The sequence below is a fragment of the Tyto alba genome, unplaced genomic scaffold, assembly GCF_018691265.1.
Source record: "Tyto alba isolate M040663 unplaced genomic scaffold, T.alba_DEE_v4.0 Super-Scaffold_2, whole genome shotgun sequence".
Classification (NCBI taxonomy): Eukaryota; Metazoa; Chordata; class Aves; order Strigiformes; family Tytonidae; genus Tyto; species Tyto alba.
In genome coordinates this window covers 87,611,985-87,630,238 of record NW_024881282.1, presented here as the reverse complement: position 1 = coordinate 87,630,238, position 18,254 = coordinate 87,611,985, and the positions used below count along the sequence as shown (strand labels likewise).

The following is an 18,254-nucleotide window of genomic DNA, read 5'->3' as shown; positions in this document are numbered from 1 at the left end:
TGGGGGTTTGGTGTTTGTCATCTATTTAGCTCGTAGAAATGTTTCCAAGCATGTGTGATGGAGTTCAGCCTTGTCGACATCCTGCCCAGGGGGACACAGGGATAATCTGGGAGGAGGCTATAGCTGATGGTTTGGATCCAGCCATGCACTGGGGCTCCTGGTGGTTTGGCATTTCAGGCTGTGGCATTTCAGCCCTCATCCACCGCTACAGCCTTTTCCCAGAAATAGAGAAGTATCATGTAGTGGGTACATCCTCTTCAGAGGGGATGCTTCAGATAGTAATAAGAGGAAATTAAACACAGAAATTGAAGGCCATGCAGAAAGCTTTCCCCTTGTTCATGGAGTCCTGTTAGAGCACGAAAATACTGCTCAGAGGCAGTATCAGGTGGTGTATGAGGCTATGGGGTTTATTTCAACAGGTCAGATTTTTATTCCTGGTTCTGGGTTGTCTTGGACATGTTCACCTTTCTGTGCCCCCGTTTCTCCCACACGGTCTTCTGACTTGGGTAAACACTTTCTGTGAATAGGTGTTTGTGCAGTACTTAGTACCTGGAGCTGTGACCTCGCAGTGAGGGCTGTCCTTAAGAAGTCTTTGAGCATGTACAAACAAATTAGACAATTTGCTGTCACTACAAGTCATCCTGACTAGCACTAGGGTGAAGAAAAAGATGGAAAGCTTATGTGTGAAGTGGCTTTTATTTTTTTTTTATTTTTGGGTACCTTTTGCCATCTCTGAGCCTTTCTGCCCTGCAGTCATTCAGCTGGCAGGGGAAAAGGCTGGTATCTTGTTCAATTTCTGCAGTAACTTTTAGCAGGATTTCTGATCATTATGGTGGTGGATCTGCAGGAAATCTGTCCTGGTGCAGGGCGGCTCCATCATGTCTCTCCTTGTTGAAACCTCCAACCAAAATAGGAGCTGAGAACTGATGGAAAAAGGGTGCCTGTGACTGGTTCATCCTACTTTTATATACATCTTGCTTTCTTAGAGGTTAGCTTCTCCAGCCACCATGTGAGTGACTAATCAAGGACTTGATCATGAAATTTCTAGGAGCAACTCAGGGAGATTAGTTTGAATGGAGATGTAAGAAGTGTCTGACACGCAATGCTGTGACCCTGCTAAATGTTACTCATAACAGCTGGGCTGCTCATCTTAGTAATACGAGATTACTTATCCCCCAGGACAGAGTGATCTCAGAATGCAACAGGGTAATACTCATCTGCCCCTGCCAACACAGCATCCTTGAAATAACATCAGGAAGAACTTACTTTGTTTCGATAGCCTAGCTCAGTGCAATGTCAGTGTAATTCCTCAAGTGCCTACAGGGTTTTCTGGTTATCTAGACATCTGTTAGGATACTAGAATCTATATGGAACCCTGCACTTTGAGGAAGGAAAGACAATTCCCCATTCAGACTTCATCCAAGGTGATGGCCTGGCTCTGAAGCAGGAAGATTTTGCTTTTCTCCATTGTAGCATTAGCTGCATTCACTGCTTTGGGACATGTAAGCTTTTGGGACCTGGCCAAGGAGAAACATTCACAGGATGTTGAAGCTGCAGATAAGAGGTGAGGCTGGAATGTGTCCCCTGCCCTACTTGGGGCATCTCCAGGAGGCTGAGCCCAGACCCTCCTTCCCCGCCTTGTCTTTGAGCATGAGTTCATTTGCTTTGGCTTGGATGTTATCTCATGCTGTCATGGATCTCAGTGAGAGGGAGGGTGAGAAGAGCCATGATATCACGGTCCTGACCTTCCCACTGTAGAAGCCAAAGTATTATGACTCGCTGGGATTCTGTCCTGGTTTCCAAAGGAAGTGGGTTTGCATCAGTGTGGCCTGTGTGTGCAACCTCTAGTTCATCTGTTACTCTCTCTTTTACTGACTTCTGAACTCACTGGCCGTTCTTGGCCTAGTTGAGCCAAAGTCTGGAGCTCTCAAAGATACCAAGTTCCTACTAACTTTGTAAAAACAGGTAGCTTTACAGAAGAAATAGACTTTCACTCCTTTCCTAGGAAGAAAATGCTACAGCTTGGGCTCAACCCCTGTTAGACACCAGAAATCCCCATGTGAGAGTGTTGCCATGAGTGTCCCTGTCACTTCTGAAGGATTCTTGGCTGGAGCATGTCCCTTACACATGCAAACCCCATTTCTTGGCACAGATGTATAGGAAATGTAGCTTTATTGAGGAGTGACATGTCAATGCCATTGCTACCTATATGGATGAGCAGTAAGAGTTATAATTGCAATGCTCATAATTTGCAGCCCCATTGGACTTCTGGGGTGCCATTCATAGATGTACAGTGCTTTAGTATACACGAAAGGTCTTCTGAAGTTCAGATGGAAGTCCTTACAGAAGGACAGAAGTCTGGCTAGGCAGAAGGATACAGATGTATATAGTAATAATTAGAGAAGAAATTCATTATTGTTTTATAAGTCGTCTGTGTTCTTCCCCATGCTTTGCACAATCCAGTTTTACTATGTGTGTTATTCTGGAGGGCTGTCTTACATAATCAGGATTTTTCTTTAACAGATGACAGACTTTGTTCAAGTAAATACACAGTTATTGTGTCTTGCACGTACACTGCCTTCCTCAATGCACACATTAATTTTTCTTATGTTTTCAAAAGCAAGCTGTTACTCAGGAAACACCAGAACTGAGACTGCTTGCATGTCCCTGGTAGCCCCTCTCCTTTGAGCAGATGTACCTAATGACACAATCATCTACTATTTTTGTCACTAGTCCACTCCCTTCATCTAGTGACCAGAAGGCTCCTGCTCTCTGGATCATTACTTTTCCTTCTGAGAGTGTGTCAAAGCAGCAAAGGGCTGAAAGAAAGCTAACGTTGTGTCTCTATTTAAAAAGGATAAATGTGGTGCTTAGATAATTATGGCAGCCTGACCTTGATCTTTGTGAAATAATGGACCAGCTGAGAAAGACTCTATTAATAAAGAATTAAAGGAGAGCAAAATCATTAATGTTGATCAGCAGAGATGTGCGGACTAACTTCAGAGGCAGAATAGTCCTAGGCTGGGATCAAGTTCTCAACAGACCTGGGTCATTTCCCAGCGCTGCCTGCATGGCCTTGGGGGAGTCACTTTGCTCCCGATCAACGGGATTCAGCAGTGAGCCATGTGAGAAGAGGTTAGTTATTGTCATTTAGTTTCTGCTTTTTGAGTATCCACTCTCACACAATCAGCATCGCTCAACGCTCTTTAGCCTTCACAACACTGAAGCCAGGGGCCCAAGAGGCAGCTGAGCTAATGATCTCTTATTGATCTGTTGGTCTCCTTTCCTCCAGCAGTGATATCTCTACACTCATTTGTGCAAGCCACCATTGAAGTATGTAGCTACTAGAGCTCACAGAGCTTAAACAGGGCCAAATCTCTTTCAGGCCAACCACCTTTTCCCAGGCGCCAGAATCACTTGCAATATCTGACAAAAGAGAGCTGGTATTTGCTCTTAAGTACATGGAAGACTCTTAACTAGAAAGGAGACACCAGAAGTGACAGCGATGCAAGGACTCAATTATTCCTTTGTTGTCTCTGCAGATGTTTACACTTCCCATAAATCCTGTTGCTTTCTCTTCATCAGCTGCCTTTAAAGTTCTGAGTGTTTTCTTCACGTATTATTACTTTTGCTGTGCCAATAAATAAGCACACCATCAATCAAACTAACAACATTGTAAACTTAGGAAGTGCAGATAAAATATATGGTGCATTAAAAAATTCTTTGACCGGGTGAGCTTTTTTGTAGCTGATTTGATTGCTGCTGGTGCCGATGTAAATTTGGGGGAAGTATATCCAGAAATTTATGGAGCTTGGAATCCTGCCTACAAAGCATTGACCTGATTCCACTTTATAACCTAATAACGTTCCCCAGCACTGTTCGTGTAAATTTTAAATATAATTTTTATGATGCTAAGAATTAGTGGTGTAATAATGTAAACACAACATGGACTGTAACTCACACCTTACCCTCCCACACTGGGAATGCTGAGCTCCTTGCTGCTTCGTTCTCCAGATTATCCTGGGGCTGGGAAGTTGTGCAAGAGTTTAAAAATGATTCATGGAGAGAACCAGCTTGTCAGACCTGGAGCCCAAAGCCCTCTCTTTGCAGCAGTACAGGGCAGCTGCTAAACAAGCATCTGATTTTGCTCGGGTGGTGTCACAGCCCTGACCTAGGGTGACTGCACTGAGGTGTGAGAGAGAAGTTCAGGCAACATATTCCAGGCAGCCCCTGCTGCCTCTCATCTACCAACTTGCTGTTTTCCTGCTTTTTATCCAGGTGAAATTTGATTCCTAAAGGGCCTTAGTGAACAAGTTATGGTCCCCTTTAGGTTCACTTTGTGGTCACGTTCTTTCCAGGCAAGATGTGTTGGATAAAACACAAAGATGGTTGTTGAATGAGGGATATTGAAAAGAAAGCCTTAAAAAAAAAAAAAAAAAAACAAAACAAAACCAAAAAAAAAAAAAAACCCACAGCAACAAAAAATGAAGTTGAGGATAAAGAAATTAATTTTGATGGCAGAAGAAAGGGGGAACTGTATGTTTTGAGATGAGTAGTGGAGGAATTGGTGGTGGTAGCTATGTCTGGTCCTGAATGGAGATGATTCCTACTCTTCTGGGAAAGAAAGGGTGAAAATTCACTGTCAAGAGTTGAGTTTATCTTGCCAAAGATGCCTACAATGGAGTCAGCAATAGGTAAGCTCTAGTTTTCTTCTGTAGAAAGTGGAGATCCAGTCAAAAATATCAGGGAACAGTATGAAAGAAAAGTAGGAAAGATTCCCTCACGTGAATGCTCTGGATGGCAAGAGACACACAGAAGACAAGTGAACTGGGACACCAATATAAGGTGGAGACTGTTGACAGGTGGATGGGTCACTGTATTAAACCTTCATGGATGTTTTACCCTTTCCCATATAAGACCTACCATTCAAAGTAGATCAGACACTTTTTCTTTTGGAAATTAGAGAACACTTTGATGAGACTTGAGTTCATGATCTTGGCCATAAACAGTAACAGAGTGTGAAACTGTACAAAATAAGGTTAGGAGAAAACCAATGCAATATTACAAGACTGTGAAAGTTCCCTATATACTTCATTCCTAGGAGAGGACGATAACTCAAAGTATCTGGTCAGTCTCCAGTTTATATTGGAAAACAACATGGTAAAATCTCCACGAAATCATAACTATATATGTATGAAGCACCATAAAGGAAGCAAACTAATTAGTTCAGGGCTAGGACCACATAGCCTCAGAGAGGTTTCATCACCCTCTTTAACAGAATTCTCATGATGGCTCTCACTGGGGACTCACTCAAGTATAGCTGTGATGAGGGCCATAACACATATGTGAGAGAAGAGGAGAGAAAGGGTTCTCATATTTCTGAGACATCATTATTTCTGCAAGCTACAGCAAAACACATCTGCAGGCATTCTATGAGGAGTTATAAATAAAGAAAATTAAACTACCATTGACCCAATGAGTACAGCCCATTTCATGCAGCGTTTTCAATGCAAAAACTCTCTGACTTGATAACTGGAAAAATTTGGTGTTTTAAGGTGTGCATCACTGCTGATACAAGTAATTGGCAAGGGTGGAGGAAATTATTTTAAAGAGACCAATTGATTTGAAAGCATATAAAGAATAGAATGAAGCTACACGCACAAAATGAATCAACAACAGTCTGCTTTCAGAAGTGTAAACCTGGTACAGATTAAATTGGATTTTAGCTCCTCTGGAATCTCAACCAGCTCCCCTTAGAGTCAGGGGAAAGGCTTAATTTATTATACAGAAAAGACAAAAGAATGAGATTGTGCCCTTCTTTGGTACAGTGGTTGGCAGTGGATGTTTTTGTTTCCCCTACATTATGTCAAAACCATGTTTTTCCAACCTAGGTTATGCCCATTGTAGAAAAAGGGTGAAAAGAAACTGCCTCTGCTGGAAAATGCCCAAGATGACTTTTTTAAGGACCCTTCAGCTGGCATCCTGCTGCAGGGTCTGTTCTGACCAGGTTGATGTTTTACTCTCAAGAATATAAACCTGACCAGGCACCCAAAGCTTGACACAGGCTGCAAAATGAGTACCACATTTAAATTTGAACCCAGATCTTAGTCTGAGTTCTGAGGTTTAATGCAGGACATCACCCAATGAAATTGCCTTTTTCCCCCCGTTTCAATTAGAAAGAACACTAGGTCAATCAGATAAAGCCACATTGGGAGGATTTCCTCTTTATGGCGCTTGCCTCTTCAATTATCTATAATGAACTTCCTCACAGTGCTGCAAAGCTTTTTATATGCAAACGAATCCTGTTTTGGGGCTGCCACAATCACTGCTTGTTAATGAACTTGAAACAAGTGTTATCGGAAAGGTTACAGCACCAGTGGTGGAGGGGGACAGGATAAAGCTAGACAAGAAAGACCAGCCTGAAGAGCTGGGATTGGCCTGCAGGTAACATAGTGGACTATCTACAACCTCCATCCTCTGGCCCCCTTCAGAGGCTTTTCTATTTGACAGACATCAAGCAAAATGCCCACTCTTGGGAAATGGCTGCTCAGAGGCAGATAGGGCTTCCCCATCCTCCTGTCCCACTGACTCACTCTGCCAATGCATCTCTCTGACTTCCTATAGCTGGGGAGAAAAAAAATAATTGAGATGATGTTGCCAAGGTTTTATTCTCATGCCAGGAGAAAAGGTGGGAGCTGATTCACAGGCCCCAGGACATGCTGAGTAGGTGAAGGGGAAGGGTCAGGAGGTGCTAAAGCCATATAGTCCTAAATGGCATTTACAGATGGTATCTTCTAGTGTGATCAGAACTGGAAACTCTCACTCTTGTTTTAAAATTGCCTAAACCACCTCCTTCTTCTGCCCTCTGAGTTTTTGTAGCTCTAAGTCACCCTCACTTTCTCATGCTGAATAGCTGCTTAAACCTGCAGCTAGCCTTAGTGTTAGTGTGGCTTGATAGGGTAGGATCATTGGACTCAAGTATGGAAAGTCTTTCTAGACTGCCAAGCCTTGACCTTTTGTCAGGACAAACACTTCTGTGACACTTTAACCACTGTGTTTCAGCATTAGTAGTTTGCTGGGGATATTTCATCATGGGGCAGGACAATAGCAAGAGCAGAGACTGTTGAAACAAGGTGTAGCTCTTAAAGCACTTCTGGGGATCAGACACAGCCTCTTTCCACACTGGCTGTCTTGTGCATGATAGGATATAAGGCAACTTCCACTGCTCATATGCTCAGCTTCCTGGAGCCTTCTCACACATGTCTGCTTGCTGAAATGCTGCTCAGCACCAGGATCCCCAAGACAGCTTTCTCCAATCCCTACATCATCCAGCCAGGTTAACGTGATGACCTATTGAACCTCACTCCTTGGTAGCACTTATTAAGCTAAGCCTTGTGCCAGATTAGCCCAGACCCAGGATGGTTTATCTCCATCCAGCTCCAGTGACTGTGTGTTTGTCTGTCCTGGTTTTGGTGTTAGCCTGGGCAAAGCCAATTGAAGTCCATCAGCAACTGTCAAGTACTTACACCTTTAACATTAGCCTATAAGTGCAGATGAGAAATCAAGTTTCCCCAAAGGTCTCTGCAGCCTGGCATCCCCACTAGGACAGAAAGACCCTCTTTGGGGACTGAGGGAGACTTCTGGACTTCACTGCAGCGATGAACTGGATGGTTATTGGATTTTCTTCCTGGCCCTGGCCATGGATCGGCTCACACCCACAGTATGATGATTGATGGCTCTTGTAATTCTATTCCTAGTTGGTGTAGCTGCAGATGTTATACATCTAATCCATTTCTTTATCTTCCTAAGCTATGTGCTTCAGTAAGATGCTTCCACCATCTGCTCTAACAAGCTCCCAGCCATAAATTCCACTTTTGAGCCATTCAGTCCCTTTCCCTTCTTTCCAGCCCCAGATCACTCATTTTCCTCCTGACGTCCCTTGTGTACACCTGCAGACTAAGCTTGTACCTCTTTATGTAAGTTCCCTGTCTCTGCTTGCACCAACTTAACCTGATTTTAGCATTGGGCAAGACAGTCTGAAATGGTGAAGTTTTCCGGACTGGACAGGGTGGCTGCACCATCACAATACTACGGTTCTCTATAGAGTGCAGGCAGTATGCCAAATACAGGACACAGAAGAAAAAGAAAAGACAGACTTTCAGACTTTCTCTTGGTATCTGGGAGTTGAAAAGACTTAAAGGAGGGGACAGCCAGGCACTCTCAAGTGATTAAGACAGTGTGGTCTGTGTATATGGCATGCTTATGTTTTGTAGCCTGTTGTGTTTTTTTAAGGGATCCCATTTTATATCAAACTGCCTTGGATTAGCCAGATGAACGCTGCAGTGATTTCCTAAAGAGTTGATAGCTTCCTAGAGTACATGAATTTGACAGCTTGCAGTTGTCTGTACTATAAAGAAGTGCATTGCTACTCTAACTAAAGCCGTGCAAATTAATGAGCCTTTCAGTACAGCCTTCTTCATTGCAACTTTGGGTGTCCAGACATGTACCTGTGCGAAGGATCCACCAAGAGGAGCTGCATTAGCAATATCCCTTTAGCATTGCTCCTTTTGTTAAATGGTGGCAAGTCTTTCTAAAGGATCTCCACACATTGTGTAACAGTTGTTTCTTGGAAGCTGGATCCATCTGTAATACATATCCTTTCGCCTTCTAAGCCAAAACAAACTCTCTTTATAACAGCCCAGACTCTGTAGCTTACAACATGTCTTGCTGGAGCTAGCTGGAGCTGTGCCTTTTGTACAATGGTGCGTTGGCTGTTGGGGAGGCAAGGAATTATGCTCAGATTTTTGTTTTATTCACTTCTCATGTCATAGAACTGTGACTGAGCTAAGTCCCTAGAGGGAACACAATTGCTTTCCCGCTACCTGATTAATGGAGCAGGAATTAAAAAATCATTGGAGGTAGCTTCCTTGGGTCCTGAAGGTTGAAATTCTGTAGTGCAAACAAGAGAGATAGGAAAGGATGGTGTGTAAAAGAAATCCTTCTTCACCTGTTTATCTGAGCCTTCCTAGTAATGCTTCTTGAATATCCTTGTAATAGGCTGAGGCCGAGGGAGATGTGAAGGCTTTTTAACCAGTTGAAGTGAAGCGTGAAGTGAGAAGGTTGAGAAGCATCAGAGAACTCCACTCGGGGCTGGGAAACCTAGGTGCTGACTTGGTGCGTTGTCTTCTCTCTACTTAGGACTGTCCCCAGCTGTTGCAGGCAGAGAAGATCCTGGTCCCGGTGGAAGTGATCAAGCCGATCACACTGAAGGCCAAGAACCTGCCCCAGCCACAGTCGGGCCAGCGAGGCTACGAGTGCATCTTGAACATCCAGGGCAATGAGCAACGAGTGCCCGCCTTGAGGTTCAACAGCTCCAGCGTGCAGTGCCAGAACACTTCGGTGAGCAAACCCTGCATTCTCGGGAGAGATGTAAGGGCTGCGGAGGACCAGGAGTGCCTACAGCACTGTCTCAGTGGGGTCTGGGTTTGTGTTGCAGCCCTTTTTGTCTTATTGTCTACCTGATTCCAGTCAAGGAAAGGTTGGTCACTGGCATGCAAACTTCCTTTTATGCTCTTTAGGTTGGCTGGTGTTGCCACGCAGTAGTTGTTTCTGCCCTTGGATCCCAGCATCTGGCCATGCTGGAGCACCTTAGCCATGACCCACAGGCATTATTATTAGCTTAACTTGCCCATAGCTTCACTGTGTCACATCCTTGTGTGCATTCAGAAGGGTTTCCAAAAGGACACTTGTTCATGTCAACACTGAGAGTTAAGGTTATTATGTGGGGTTTTGGTGGTGGCACATATAAAACCCAGTATAAACACTCTGACGGATGCCAGCATGTAATGGGTCAAAAGAAGGGTGAGATGCTGAAGGCTTGAGTCAAACTTTCCTCCAGCCTCTGGCTCACCACATAACCTTTGGTTAGTCTCTTTGCCTCTGCCCACCTCTGCTTCCCCATCTGCAGTGCAGGACCAATAACCCCCCCCTCCCAGGGAGCCTGTGTGAGTCACGATGGTGTTGTCATCGCAGCAATACTGGTTTTGGGGGAAAACACTAGCATCTACCAGGAGCTGTGCGTATGTGCTATGGTGGTCTCTGCTTCTCTGGAGGTTTCTCCATGAGATTCTTGTCTCCAAGACATGCATTTGAGTCATTCTCATTGCTGCTACCACAAGATGATTTATTAGTCAAAGAGCTAATTACAGGTTTTAGCCACTTCACTGCAGCTCTACCACTCTATGCCGGGCAGTGCTTGTTAAAATCTGTCACAACATATTCTGCTGCATTAAGAACCAATGAAGATTAGAGGCAGTTCACACATTTTATGATTTGTTGCAAACAAGCAACTTCGCAGTGACACTTGTGTTTGTTTCTTTGTCCCCCTCCTTCCCTCCCTTCCCCTGATCTTCATTGCTGGTTAGTGGCCTGCGAGCGTCCAGGTTTGAAGTTTCACAGAAATGGATGGCTTGAGAAATTAAGAAGGCATTACACATTTGAAAAAAAAAAAAAAATTCTTTTACAATGGTGAAAGCCTGTGGCTAAAGGGATATTATATTGACCTGGGCAGAGCCTACATATCTTTCCAAAGAGTCTCAGCAGGGAAGAGAGCAGCCACCCTTTAGAGTCACGAATTCTCTGGCACACGTAGGCATCAGCATGAATTATCTCAGGATGATTTTAGACATAGTTGGGCTGAGTGGGCGACTGACTGCTTCAGTAGTCCTGGAGGGTCCTTCTCAGCATCCAAGTTTGTGGTATCCAGAAAATGTGCCTAGAGTTTGAGAGGTAATGGTTACTATTCCCATACTACCTGCATGCTCCAAGAAGTTGCTAGTGCCTAGGGCCAGAGAAGTGGGCTTTGATGAGTCCCCAGATGCAATTGTTCATGGGATGCCTGAGTTCTACAACAGCACCATGTTGATTTTAATGTTTGTTTTCATGACAGAACACTCAAGGCTACTCCTGAGCTGCTCAGGGTGGCAGAGCTGAGTCTCATGCCAATGCCAAGAACTTGCTGCTCTGTGGTGTTAGTAGGATGCCTGACCCATGTTTGGTGGTGACTCAGGTGGACCTCTCTCTTCTCCAGGGAGAGAGGCTTATTTCGGAATAAACTCAACTTTTTTTCATTCTGTTTTCTGCCTCCTCTCCCCCTGTTCCTGTCCCTCTCCCCTCCTTTCTTCCTCCCTCTCTCTTTCCTTCCTTTCTTTCTCTTTTCTTCCTTTTTCTTTTGAAGGCACTTTGACTCTCTGATTTGAGTTATTTTTTATTTTTTATTTTTTTTCTGGGAAATGTTATTTCATTGTTGCTCTGAATTTGCCAGACACTGAGAGAAAGAGATGTGGAAGGGAGAGCCAGACAAAAGAAAGAAACATTCACACAGATACAAAAAGGGAACAGAGAAGCCCCGTCTCTATTTGAGCAGGTGGCAGAAAACACAGACAATAGGGAAGGAGTGCTGTAGCTATGTCTCCATCATGATTATTTCCTTCCCTGCCAGAATTAGCATTCAGTCTGGAGCCACTGCAGCACAATGAGCCTCTGCTCCAAGGGTCACCTGGCTTTAGAAACAGCCGTATGAGCTTGTTTGCAAATTGAATCAGCCCCCTTCGACAGAGCTTTTTACTCAGCAGAGTTGCTGGATGAGACACTGAATGTAGCACCTGCATTGCAGGCTTGGAGAGGGTCCAAAGGAGGGTGGGAGGATGTGTTGTGATGGTGTGTCCCTGAAGGGATGCTATCCTGCCAGCAGATCTCTGTTGGTGATGCATGCTAGACTAAGCAATCATTCTTGGCTTGTTTTCCTTCATAAGCCTCAAGTTCTGCTCCCTCCCATCATACACTAGGCACCAACAAACTCAAATTCAGCTCTTGCACAATAACATCTGCAAAACGCAAGATTTTTCCTGCTTTCATACAGGATAGGATCAGGAAAAAGCCTTAACTCTTTCTCTCCACTGCCTGGTCCCTCAAGATTTACAGCAGGGATAAGAACCATCTTAAGCAGGTGCTTTTCTAAGTGGCTCCAACTTCAGTTAAAGGATGCTATAAGGACACCCAGGTGGGACCAGCCTATCTGATGGTGTGTCAATAATGTCATATCCAGCACTGCTGGTGCCTAGGTGCTTTGTCCAGTCAGTAGCCATCTCTGTCTCTCCCTCTTGTCTTTCCTGGAGATATTTCATTTGATAACAGCAATAAGTCACTTCAGGCATCAAGCTTTGGGACAATTATTGGTCTTGTCAAGTGGTTTGAGACTCTCAGCTCTGGGCTTTGTCCTCTATCACACCACCCAAGGCATGCAATTATCACTCTGAGAGACCTTGCCTGTCGTTCCTTATTGCACTTATGATAGTTCTGTCGACAGTCTGGACACAGAGTGATGGGAGGAAATGAAAAGGGGGAGAGCTAAGGAGGCATATAAATAAGTAAGTGAAAACGTCAGCAGGAATTGCTGAAATTGCTAGATCTATTAGGGCAGAGAGCAATCTCCCAGGTGGGAAACAGTGGGAGCCCCAGCACTTGCAATCAGCCCAATATCAGCAGCATTTGGCATGAGGAACAAGGAGATGGGTGAGAGACGACCCACCTGACCATGCCATGATCATTGCCATTACCTGCTTCAATGACTAAGTCCACATTCTTTCCTGGTGCTAGCCTGTCCATTGACTGGCCTTGGCACAGGCAGGCAGCACACACTGATTTATAGCAGCAAAATCCCTGCTGATAATTTGCCTCAAGACTTTCACAGGTCTGTGTGCTGCGAGACCTGAGATGGTACAGCTGAAAGTGATGTGTAACTTAGGGATAGGAAAAGCAAATATGTTATATTTGTCACACCATTGCACTTGAGCAAAAATCTCAGGGGCATTTGACTCTGTGGTGTGGCTCACACAGTGGAGTGGGTGATAAAAAAAAAGAAAAAAAAAAAAAAAAAAAAAAAAAAAACAGAAAACAGAGCTGGGAAAAAATGAGGAGGTATTCACAGAAATCATGGGAAAATATACTTCCGGATGGCCAAAGGAAGACAAGCACAGGGCTATGGGTTGTACATCCACTTCTCAATTATTATTAAGCATTATTATTGTTTATCTACATTAAAATATCACAGAAAAACCCCAATCATGATGTGACCTCTATTTGTCTGTGTGATATCCAGACAAAATAATTCAGTCTCAGCTCTGGGAAGCAAAGAGAGACCGGATGACCATGGGCAAGAAGTTTTCTGCCTACAGTTTATGGCTGGAAAATTGATGCAAAGAGTCATTAAACAATTTGCACAGGATCACGCAAGGAGCTGGTGTCAGAGCCAGGTACAGGCCTGAGATCTAACCCCAAAAGTGGTGTCAGGGAAAACAAACACTAAAATACTGCTAAAATGTTGTTTGCCTGCAGATGTTTCCTCACTATTGGACATGCTTGAGGTTCAAAGGGGAAATATCATGTAACTGCTCTTGGTTTGCTGTCCTACGTGTGCCCAAGCCAGACTATCAAAAGCCTTTACCCGGTGATACAGCATCCCAGCAAATGCAGCAAGAGGCCAAGCATGACTGTTGATTTGCACAAACTGCCTGGCTCAGAGATCTGTGAAGCTGAGTTCCTTTAATGTAGGGTGCCTGTAGTAACAGGATGCACAAAAAAAGCCAGAAATTTGCAGATTTCTGAAATACAGAGTATCTTTCCACTCAGGCAGATAATTTTTGCATAGTTGTTTTAGAACTGATAGCTGTGATTTTGCAGCCACCCTCTTGGTCTGAGGAAAGTGAACTTCCATGAGACTGTGTTTACAGCGGCTTGTGTACAATGTTAAACAGCTAGCAGCATGGCAAAATGGCCAAGTGATGTGATGGGCCTAGCCTGTGTTACAGGAGTGTCTGATAATAGTGAAGAGTTTGAGAGACAAAGAACTGGTACTTGAGAGTTCAAAACACGCTGTGTTGTTACACTGAATTACAACAGCTCCTTCTAGCAGCTTTTTGGCATTTCCTGATGAGAGCTAGTGTGCCTTTCTGGAAGGTCAGCCTCTCTTTCTCAGTTTAGGCCTCTAAATTGCCCATAATTTTCTGCTTTGATTTGATTTGCATGGTAAGAATCCAGATTTGGCAGATTTAGGGGTCAGATTTACATCTTTTGAACATTTTTGCCTGTGCTGGAGAAAGCTATGCAAGGCGATGTATACATACAAGACCTAATGGTATGAATGCTCTTAGTGGGAGTATCCGGGAAGCTCTGCTGTCTTGGAGATCAATACACCATCCCTTTTTTCTTCTCTGAAACATATTTCCACCTTATTGTTACAGCTGAGCAAATCCTTTTCAAAGACTCCTATTGAGTTCAGTGGGCTTTGAAGAGGGGTCACAATGAGTTAGCAGCTCCTGTGGTCTGAAGAGGACAGAGCATTTGTTCGCGGTTACTTTGCAAATTGCTCTGTTTTGCTGCTGTGCAGCCTACGAGCTGTCTGAGCAGGCCGGGCACGGCAGTGGGAGCATCTTCATTCCAGCCCCCAGCTGGCTTCACCCTTGGAGCTCTTCCATGGGGATCCTGCTGTTTATTCCCTATCATTCGTTTCGAATTCTGGATCAAGTCTGCTGAGTTAACAAGTCTAATATGTGTTTGCCCCCCGTGCCGCACACAGATAAGATCTGAAATCCCAGTTTGGCTCCTGCTTCTGGCACTCGGATCCTCAGTGGGATGAAAGGCTCTAGGGGACTCCAGCTGCCTGTCCCTTGGCGGCCCTGTCTAGGCTCTGCTAACAGCTAAATCCCAACACACACACGCATGAGGATCAGCTAAAGCGGACAGTAGTGCTTTCTCAGGCACCTACAGACTCAACTTCTGACTTAAGGGTGACCAGTGCTTCTTTAGATATGCTCTTTCCCATTCCCAATCAGCATTTGCAAAGTGCTGTGCAAAGCAGACATTTGCAAAGCTCCTGAGTAGCAGATTAATTATTCTCTACTTTTCAGGCTCTGTCCTTCCCGCTCCTGTCTCCCCATCCCTGCGCCTAGCTCCAAAAAGCTGTGAAAAGCCAGTGTTGTGAGTCTAAGCAGCTCTGCATCATCTTGCATCTTGCTGGCAGTGACACCGAGTAGTGTCATAAAAATGCTAATACCAAATGAGACTGGCGGGTACAGCCCTATTGCAAAGGACTCTGCTAACCTGCGGCTGCTCTTTACTTCCATGGTAACCACAAAGCTTATACCCATAAATACCCTACAACTAGACTGTAATCACAGAGTCTTGCAGATTAGTGGCTAATTGTGTTTAGTTTGTCCAAAGAGAAATTATTGTGCAACTAGCACTCTGCCGTAATGGACAGAAATCACCATATACAATTTACTCTGTAATTATATGGCAATTAACAGATACAGAAAAACCTGCCTCTAAAGGCTCAGAGCTTTGGGATCTCTGTGGAAAACCATGCTGAGACTTTACGTGATAAGGAACTCTTTAGTGGTCTCTCTAAGACATACCCAACCAAACCAGACAGATTACTCAATTATATTTAACCTCGTAGTAGGGAAAGCATAATTTTCTTTAGAAGCATGAGTTTGTCCCACTACAGATCCCAGTGCAGTGGGAGATTCCTGATCTCAGAAGGGTAAATCTTGATGTGTGCTGTGGTCAGTAATAGTAGCAGACATGAAATGTCTCTCCTCTTCTTGCCTTGTTCCCATTCTGTCCTGTAAGCAACCATCTTCTCTCTCATTATGAGGTTTTTTCCTTTTTGGTGAAGTGTTGGATGGAAGCTGTTGATGGAGGTGGGTAGTGGGATCTGGCAGGTAACTGGGTAAACATTGTGTCAACTGGCTTATGATAAACCAAAATTTAGTTTAAAAACCCACTAAAGCACCATGTGTCAGATATATCTCCAAGTGGAGAGGACTTCTAGCAGTCAGCTTCTATTTCCTTCACTAAGGCCGGGTCTGTGTACCTTGACTGTGCCTGACAAGTATTTCTTTAAGTCTTCTCAACTCTCTCAGAAGATTTTTGTGGCTTTCTTTATACATATTTTCTGGAAACTGGATACTCCCTACTTCAGCTGAAGTCTTTCTGGTTCCAAGTAGGGAAAAATAATTGCCTCCTGGGGCTTGTGTATGAAACAAACTCTATCTAGTACATACCCAAATGAGATTTGCTTGGTTTTTGGCAGCAATATGGCACTGTTGATTCACAATCTGTTTGTGATCTTCAGTAGTCCCCAGACCCTTTCCTGCAGCACTGGCCAGTCATTCCAATTTCATATTTGTTTGCATCGATTTCTTCTACTGAACAATACTTGGTACTTGCCTGTATTGAATTTCACTTTGTTGATTTTGGCCCAGTTCTACAATTTGTCATGTTTGTTTTGAATTCTTAACCCTGCTTTTGGATGTTCTTGCACCCCCTCCCAGAACAGTGTCATTCATGAAATCTGTAGTCTGTCATCCAAGTTAGTAGTGAAAATACTGAATAGTGTCAGACCCAGGACAGTACTCCATTTGAAATGCCCTCCCAGCCTGACATTGAATTATTTGATTTCTTTTTTTTTTTTTTTTTTTTTTTTTGACAGATTTTGCATATACCTTATGGTGGCTTCTTTTAGATCATATTTCCCTAGTTTGTTTATGTGATTCTCCTGTAGGACAGTAGCAAATACTCTACTGAAATCAAGATAAATCACATCTGCCACCTCCCCTTTATCCACAAAGCCATTAAGCCTGTCAAAAAAGGAAATTAGATTGGGTTGACACAATTTGTTCTTGACAAATCTATGCTGGCTGATTTTTATCACCTTATCATCTTGCAGGTGCTTATAAATTGATTGTTTAATAATTTGATGTGCTTTCTTTCTGGGAAGCCAAGTTAGGCTGACAGGTCTATAATTGCACAGAGTCTCCACTTTCCCCCTTTTTAAGGTATTTCCATGACGTGCCTGCTCTAAGCTTTCCGAGACCTCACTCAGCTTCCACAAGTTTTTCAAAATATCACTTGTGTAGGTAAGCTTACATATATGCTCATCATCTATGGAGTACATAGCAGAGCTATACTTAGATGGTCGACCCACAATGCATAATGTACACCTCAGAGATACACCCAGGAGCTGGCAAAATATTCTTCAGAGTTGTGCTCAACACCTAGAAGATAGATTTCCAAGATAAGCCCCATCACATGCAAATATGTTTAAATTATGGAATATTCACTTAAACAGCTAAGTAGGCTATTGAGAGAGCAGGGCATGCTCTGCTGAGAACCACAACTTTGAGAACATCCCATGGCTTTCTGGCAGGGAATGGTGATTAGGGGAGGTAGCGGACAGCTACATTTCTCTTGTTTACAACTTGTAGCACCACCTCTTGCCTTGTCCCATCCCCTCCCCACCTCTGAGCATCATGTAAATCTGGATTTGTTTTTTTTTTTTTTGTTTTTTTTTTTGTTTTTTTTTTTTTCTCTCCCACTTCTAGTATTCGTATGAAGGAATGGAGATTAACAGCCTGCCGGTGGAGCTGACAGTCGTGTGGAACGGGAATTTCAACATTGACAACCCAGCACAGAACAAAGGTAAAGAGTTATTTCAACTTGTCCTTGGAAGTGGTAACCTTAGCAACGGGCCGCATCGCTCCCTACACTTAACAAAGCCTCCACCATCTCCCTGTGCTGTCTGGTGCATACTTGTTCTCTGCACTCTGCAAATTACCAATTTTTTGTGCGCTTTGTGTTTCCCCCCCACACCCAAACTTCTCTCTTTGTACCTGAGAAATATGACTCTCCCTCCCACTTGTGTTGCTTTCCCTCTTCCTTCATCATCTTTGCCTCCCACTTCTCCCCACATTTTTGTGTCTTGTTTTTGTGCCCCTCCTTCTCCAGCTTTCTCCCCCTCTTTATTTCTTCTGCAGTGATGCTCTTCAAGTTAACATGCCAGAAGATCGGGTGCTCTCTGCTCAGAGGCAATGTAGTAATGAACAGGGGAAGGGAGAGGGGGAGGAGAAAGTCTGCAGCTCATCAGCGGGAAAAATCTGAACAAAATAAAATGATAATGGCAAAGGACCAAAACCCACCTTTTGCCTAGAGTCTGCCTCCGTTTAACTACCACCAATGGCAGAGGATTGATGTGCCCCTCACAGAGGGTCATTGCATGTCCAGCCATGACCCCAAGGCAGGCATTTCTACTGGAGGTGGACAGTTCACTCACATCATCTTCTTCCTTCTTGTCGATCACCCTCAGACACCCTTTTCCCCAGGCAGCTTCTCTTCTCGGCTGCTCTACACTTACA

The 18,254-nt window shown here is 44.0% G+C and overlaps 1 protein-coding gene across 1 annotated transcript in view; it reads left to right on the top strand.

Annotated features, from left to right (window-relative positions):
• The window catches only part of PLXNA4 (plexin A4), a 458,133-nt gene that overhangs the window by 356,184 nt on the left and 83,695 nt on the right, over window positions 1-18,254 (top strand). Inside the window, exons 10-11 of the mRNA XM_042792117.1 lie at window positions 9,199-9,399; window positions 17,445-17,541. Of these exons, the coding sequence (XP_042648051.1) occupies window positions 9,199-9,399; window positions 17,445-17,541 (298 nt within the window). The remainder of the gene's footprint in view (window positions 1-9,198; window positions 9,400-17,444; window positions 17,542-18,254) is intronic.